Source organism: Equus asinus, chromosome 25 (genome assembly GCF_041296235.1).
Source record: "Equus asinus isolate D_3611 breed Donkey chromosome 25, EquAss-T2T_v2, whole genome shotgun sequence".
NCBI lineage: Eukaryota > Metazoa > Chordata > Mammalia > Perissodactyla > Equidae > Equus > Equus asinus.
In genome coordinates this window covers 41,815,856-41,823,277 of record NC_091814.1, presented here as the reverse complement: position 1 = coordinate 41,823,277, position 7,422 = coordinate 41,815,856, and the positions used below count along the sequence as shown (strand labels likewise).

The following is a 7,422-nucleotide window of genomic DNA, read 5'->3' as shown; positions in this document are numbered from 1 at the left end:
TCTGCAGAGCCTAAAATATTTACTTTCTGGACCTTTAAGAAAGAAAATTTGCCATCCTTATGGGATGACAGCCGCTGAATGAGAGAAACCTGGGTCTCTGAATGACTGTGTGGAGCAGAGTCTCTCTTTCCCATCTTCCAGGCTGACTGGCATTAGTAGACTGTGACATGAGAGAGAAATAAACTCTTACTGTATTAAACTACAGATTTTTTTAGGGTGTTTACTAGCACTATTTACTCTAATAAAATATGTCCTTTTACATAATAAAAATGACAGCTAACATTTATGGGGCATCTTTATGAGGTACTGTTCTACAGGTTTCTATATTCAGTTCTCACAACAACCGTAGGAAGTATCAACTCTTAATGACCATTGTACAAATGAGGAAATGGAGGGCTATGGAATTTGCCCAGGGATTCAGTTGGTGAGAGGGGAGTGGGGTTCATACCCAGGCAGCCTGGCTCCAGCGGGCAGGCTCCTCACCTCTACTCTTTCCTCCAGGTTTACATAGTGTACAGTCTCCAGGTTCTTTCCTGGATGCTATCTTATTTGATTCTCACCACAGACTTCTGTAGCACAGGTTGATTATTATCCTCATTGTTCAGGTGAGGAAACCGACCTAGAGAAGAGAAGTGACCTGTCAAAGCTTACTTGACTAGCAAGTGGCAGAACTGTACCCTGAATCCAGAGATTCGGACACCAGGATCACGGGCTCTTTCAACTCCTCCACGGGGGACTCAGGCAGACTTAGCGATCACTCTACATTTGAAGCAGTGTGTTTTCCTTGTGTCTTGGTTTACATTCAAAATGCACCAGCCCGTCAAATTGCTGTTGGACATTAGCCCATCCTTGAGCAGTCACCATAACAACATAGACATACGGAGAGGAATGTGGGATGGGCAGAAACTGATGCCAGTCCAGGGGAGGATAGAGTTTTGCAGGGAGTGGGGGTGGGTCAAGGAACTCATACTGGATGTTTTTTGGTAACTTCATTTCATGATATAGACTGAAAATGGGTCAGAGGGACACTGTCCTAGGGGCCTTTCGCATCCTAATTTATCCAGGACAACACCTCTAACCAACTTAGCACAACCTCTCAGGACTACATGCTGCTTTTAGACAGTGTTTCTTAAGACATGATTCCTAGGGGGAGGGGGTGTTTATTAAAAATGCAGATTCCTGAGCCCACCCAAGATCTATTGCATGAGACTCTCTGGGGGAGGTCCCAGGAAGCTGCACTTTGAAACCAGCAATGTAGATGATTCTAATGTACACTAACACCTGAAATCCACACCTTTAGGAGGTCACGGCAGATGAAAATAACACCCAGCTTTTGCTCCTCCTTGGGATTGGATAGCAAGCTGGCTCAGATAAGAAAATTCCTAGATGAATATTCATTTCTGCACCAGGAATGTTTCCTCTCTGAGCAGGTGGGGGAGGATGATGAGTAGGGTCATTCACTGCCTTCCCTTTCGCTGGGCAGAAACCCATTGACTAAATCTGTTCTCTTCTCTAGAGAATCCCTTTTGGAAAGGAACTCAGCATGGTGTCTCAGTTGTGTAGTATTACATTTTAAAAATTGTTTCCCTCTTGTGATTTTTCATTTCTAACAGTTAGGAATTAGAACCTTTCTGTCCTCTTCTTGCCCAGGGCAGACAGAGGGAACAGAGCTAGAATAGCTCAGGGCCAGCTCAGAGACACTTGCGTGCCCACCACTCACCTTTTACTGCCCACCAGTCCCATTTCTGCCCACCGTCTCCCAGCCTGTGCTACTTGGTGGTGTCTGCAATGGAGACTTCTTCCTCCTCGCTGAGCTCAAAATTTTCAGGGTAGGAAGACAGTACCTTCTCAAGAGCATAAGCTTCATTGACTTCCTGGTGTGCTCACTTTTCAGAAGATGGCTGGAGGATGTACATGTTCTGGAGGAATCAGAAAGTGAGCAGTGGAAAGGCAGAAGCGGGATGGGCATGAACCCAATGAGAGGAGGATGTAAGTCCTTGACATGGAAGACTCACCTGCTGGGCCTGAGAGGCACAGACAAGCCAAGGGGATGCATGAGCCACTATTGCTAAAATGATCAAAAATAGATGAATGACAATTAAAAGTCTTGATAGGATATAAAGAGAAAGATGGTGCAAAGGACATAATATTCCTTTGGGGAGGAAGATCTCATCTTTGACTCTGGAAGGATGAGAGAGGGGGAGACTTCAGAGGCAGGCAGGAGTGTAACTACTGGCTCACGTGTCTTTGGCAGTGCAGGATGCTTGCGGGGGTCGGGGGTGCGGATAGAGTTCGAGAGAGCCCTTACCCTGCTCCCCAGGTGCCCTGACAAGCAAGGGGAGAGTTTTTATGGGGCTGCTGGGTTGCAAAAGTGTCACTAAGCCCTCTTCCTCCTTAGGACCCCCATAATTTAAAATTTCATCCCCTGCCCATTAGCCAGACATAGCCATAAAGAATAAGAAGAGAGGTGGGTGGAAAGCAAGGAAGATGGGTGCCCTTGGAACCTTCATTAGCTCATTCTTGGACCAGTATCTCAGAGCAGCGGGGCCTGTTTTCCTTCCATTAGGGACTTGGGGCAGGGGCTACACAACAGCAACTTTGCACTCAGGAAGCTTCTTACTTGGTGTGTCCACCCTTGATTCTGTTTTGTGGATCTCCATTCCTTCTTTTTGCCTGCTGCTCTGTAGAAGCTGCCCTCATGGGCGTAGACTGAGTGACAATGAGGGGGTACAAGAGATGCAGCTGAAAGGCCAAAGTTTATAAATAAAGTTTTATCAGAACATAGTCACGCACATTCATTTACGTGTTGTCTGATTGCTTTCATGCTACAATAGCAGAATTTGAGTAACAGAAATTGCATGGCTTGCACAGTCTAAAATATTTACTATCTGGTCCTTTACAAGAAGAGTTTGCGAGTCCTTCTAGATCTAGATTGCTAGATCTAGAGATCTTGCCCTGGCATTTAAATGCTTAGCCTTGAAGTGACATATATCACTCCACTCACAACTCACTGGCCAGAATGGTCACACGACCCTGTTCAACCACTGGGGGCCAGGCAGTGCAACCTACTATATGCCCAGGAAGAGGATAACCAGAGTATTTGGCAAACGGTACTGATGACCATCGCCACAACCTACTATGTGTTGAACAACCTACTGTGTGTTGAGCTTGGTACTAGGTGCTGGATATAGAAAGATAAGTCAAAATCCCTGATCTCAAGGAACTCAAGGAATGCCAGAATTTGGGGGCTGGGGGAAGGCTAAGTATAGAGCAGATTCAAGTGTCCTTCCCTGGAATATGGAGAGCCTGTCTTATCTAAATTGCCTGAGATGGAAAATGTTCTCTCAGCTTGATGATAGCCAGACATGGGGACTGGCCGGCTTGGCAGGAAGTGGGGGCGACAGATTCCCCTGGTGAACATTTATATCAATAATAGAAGGGTTGTTTAACAGGAATTCTTAAAGGAAAGATGAGATAATTTCATGTTTTGATATTTGTAAAATTGATTCTGTTGAAGCGGGAGCTCTGCAGTGCATATTATTGCTGCTGTAATTTTGGCAGAGACGTGATTCAAATTGGCAAAGTGTCTGGGAAGGGGAAATCCAGCAAGGAGAGAGAGGCTTCAGTGGGCCAGGAAGCAGAGGCAAGGAGCCAGGTCGTGGTGGCCTGGTGAGAGCTGTGAGGGTGGCCCAGGAGCATCACTGTGGACGGACATGAGGGAGAGGAGGCTGCAGGCGACAGAACCTGAGGCCGCTTGAGTTTCTGGTGGTGCTAAAGCCTGGGGAGGGTGTGGGAGCAGCCTGGGGAGGGGTGCGTGCATGTGTGTGGTGAGGGAGAGACATTTAAACATCGTAGGAATGAAGGATAAATTTAAAATCCATCAAGCAGAGTTGAGACAGAATGACAACGTGAGGAACATGAATCACTCTTTCTAGGGACCCACCCAACTGTTTGCAGGGTTTGAAATGTATTTTCTCTTTCTTTTCTCCTCCCTACCAAGCTTATCCTGGACCCTTTACCTTCCCTCTCCCTGCTCCCTTGACTCAGCCCCAGTGCCTGAATATCTAGCGCTGACCAGCACATCCCCAGGGCCTCCAGCCCAGCTTCACCGAGGCCTTGGGGTGTGGTGCCAGGAGGGCTGGGAAGAACAGTCTAGACGCTAGAAAGGCAGGAGAGACAAATGAAGAAGACACTTTAGGGAGGCTCTTTCATACATGCACTAAGATCCCCTTGGCTTTTCCTTTTCTATCTACTACCTTAGTGTAATGAGGAGGGGGTGGGGAGAGGCATCTATGGATTCTGCTTCGTGTGGTAGAAGTAGAGTGATGACTACAGTGGAAAAAACTATGAGCAAGGATTTGAAACCTGAGCTCTCTCCCAGCTCCAGCTTTTACTGGTAGTGTGCCCCTGGGCAAGCCTCTCTGCCTCTCCACACCTCAGCTCCCTCACCTTTAGCATGATGTGACTAGACCCTTAAGGTTCCTGCCCATTTTCACATTCTTCGTTTTTGTGATTTGCAATTTGACTTGCAGTCCAGACCAGAGAAGGCGGGGGCGGGTCCTGGAGGGCAGCATTCTGCGAGGACGCCTCCCCTGGGGGCCCAGCACAGTCCCCACAGTGGCGGCTGCCCACTAAGCCCGTCCGAGCATGTGGAGCAAACGGCACTTCTTAGGGCCCAGGGGGCATGTGTGTGCCACTTGTGGTCACTAGGGGCATAGTTGGGAATGTGGCAGAGGAGGAGGCTGGGAATTCAGGTCTTGGGCTCATGGCTGGGAGGGAGACATTAAACAGATATCTCGAAAAGGTGGTAATTCAGGTCCTCTCAAGTCAGGACTGTCCCCAGACCTCAGGCTTGCTACGGGAACTCTTTGTGAATCCTTCGGGTTCCGTAAGTCCTCTCTGCACATGCTCCTCCTCTTGCCTATAACCCTCTCCTGTTTGTTTCTCACCTGGCGAGTTCTGTCTAAATCTAGCCTCAGGGTCACTTCCTCCACAAACCCCTCCTGACCTCCCCCCGGTGGGCCGAGGTGCCCCTCCTGTGAGCTCCTATAGCCATCAGGACTATCTCATCATAGCACACCATGTTGTGTGGCCAAAGCAACCTTCTTCCTGTCTCTCCTGCCAGGAGACTGAACCCAGCTCTTCTCGGTGTGCCCAGGGCCTGGCACCTGGTAAGCAATAATATGCAGTCAGTGTAGACTGAATGAGTATGTCTTTAAGAGGCAAATCTGGCCACATCCTCCTTGGCATGGAAACGGAAAAGGAGGCTCAAGGAGCCAGCAAAGGCACCTGATTCCACACATGCTCCCAGATCCTGCAGCAGATGCAGGCATTAGGAAAGGAAGAAGGAACGGGTCTTGGGGACCCAGTGCTCAAGAGTAGCCCGCCCGAGGCTGGTCCTGAGGGAGAGAGCCGGAGAGTTAGGGTGGCAGGTGGGGGTGAGACCTCCCCAGAGCAGATGGAACACCTGGAGAGGGTTAGAGGAATTCTTCCACCACAAGTGGCAGAGGACAGCGTGCTGTCAGAAGGAGGCGTTACTGAGCAGGACAGCCTTTGGAGTTCTCCTCTCCTGGCAGCAGCACCTGACACATTTATCACCTTGCATATAACTATTGCTTTAACCTAGGTCTTCTGCACTAGACTGTGAAGTTCACGTGGGCAGAAATCGAGTCTGCTTTGTTTAACTTTGGATACCCAGCACCTGGCACGGGATCTGGTCCACAATGGCTGCTCCTGAGTTCAACCATCATTTTTTGAGTTCCTTCTGTGTGCCAGTTTCTGGGCCAGGCCGGGACGTTGCACTGAGTAAGCCCGAAGAAGCCTTGCCCGGGAGGACAGCATCATTAACCTCTCTCTCTTCTCTATTTCCCTCGTGCCCACCCCCTCCCCTCCCCTCCCCTCCTCCCCCTTATCTCTGCCCGCCTCCCCTCGCAGAGCAATGTTCTGTGATGGTGCCCGAGATGCGTGGACTGAGCCCAGGCCGCAGGCTGCCCGAGCCCGCCCCCTGCCCTGCTGCGGGCGGGAGCCCTGAGCCGGGGCCCGCGGGCCGCCTCCGCCGCCACGTCCTGGCCCTGCCCGAGGAGGAGGCATGGCGGCCCCAGCAGTGCGCCCTGCTCGAGGCCGACGCCTCGGACGAGGTGGGCATGCTGCCGGTATCCCCGCGCGCCGCCGCCGCCGGCTTCGACAACTTCTTCCCGGTGCAGGAGGGCGAGGGCCCGGGCTGGGAGGGCAGCTCCAGCCCCTTCCTCCCCGTGAGCCCCGAGGTGATGAAGCGGCGGCGCGGCGGCCTCATCGAGCAGCGCGACATCATCAAGGCCCACGAGGCGCACAAGATGCAGAGCACCCCGCAGGCCCGGCGCAAGGAGTGGGAGTGAGTACCTGGGGCGGGGCCGCGGGGACACACGGGCGGGCCGGCCCGGCGAGGCAGCCAGGGCGGAGCGGGAGTGGGCACGGCTTGCCTGGGGTCGGGGTCGAGGGTCCCCCGGGAAAGGATGATCCAGCAGGAAAGGATGGTCCAGCGAGGCAGATACGCTGGTCTCTGTTGGTGCTGAAGAGGCATTTGACCTTCCGCATGAGGTTCCTGCATCAGCCTTCATCTCACTAACTAGCTGCAGGCTGCACGGTGCAGTGCTGAAGTCTATGGCTGTCAAATGGGGGCGAGTCAAGTTTGCCCCCTCAAACACGCCTAGTTTTCCAATAGTCTATGGGGAAAGAACTGGGGTCTGTTTGGCACTCTGAGTCCCCCTGAAAAGTGGAGCTCTATAAAACCACGGAAAAGCCACCAGAAGGTGAATCATCTGTGTCGTCTTTCCTTCTGGAACTGCGGCTAACCCTCCTATTTCTAGTATCATCCTTGGGTGAATGATCACATTTGGGGACAAGTCTTCAGTGGATGGAAGATTGACTAGGATCTGTGGCGCCCCGGTGACTTCATCTCTGATCTTTTTGCATCGAGCAAAAGGATTTATGTTCTGTCTTAGGCTGCCTTTAACCTAATTCCTCCCTGTTGAGAACTTGGGCTTTTATTTCTAGGAGTCATAAATTAAAGGAAGATAGTATTTCCTATAATTCTCCTTTGCCCAGGTTTATGCCCTCCCTCCAGCTCCCCCGAACTTGGTTTTGTCCTTTGGACGCCAGTGTTTATTCTACACGTTTGCATGTCCTGTGGTCTGTATGTCTCTATCTCCTCTTGCCTTCGGTTGTTGAGTTGTTAGATGTCATCAAGTGCCAAAAGACCAGCAACAGGTGTATTTTGATGATGGTGGGCATAGTGGAATTTACCTACCTGGGTTTGATGGACATTCTAGATGGTGCAAATCTGGGGGTAGATTAGCTGATCTCTGGTGGTCTTTTCCTATGAAGTTAATGTTTCTTACTTTGTTCATTCGTTCAGTGAGCCCTATTATGTGCTGGAATCCTGGG

The 7,422-nt window shown here is 50.8% G+C and overlaps 1 protein-coding gene across 4 annotated transcripts in view; it reads left to right on the top strand.

Moving 5' to 3' along the window:
- The first annotated feature begins 5,940 nt into the window (after positions 1-5,940).
- CACNA1E (calcium voltage-gated channel subunit alpha1 E) overlaps positions 5,941-7,422 on the top strand; it is a 370,728-nt gene continuing 369,246 nt past the window's right edge. For all 4 annotated transcript variants that reach the window (XM_070497320.1, XM_044758026.2, XM_070497319.1 and 1 more), the window contains exon 1: positions 5,941-6,370. In XM_070497320.1, coding sequence (XP_070353421.1) covers positions 5,949-6,370 — 422 coding nt within the window. In that variant the 5' untranslated portion in view covers positions 5,941-5,948. The remainder of the gene's footprint in view (positions 6,371-7,422) is intronic.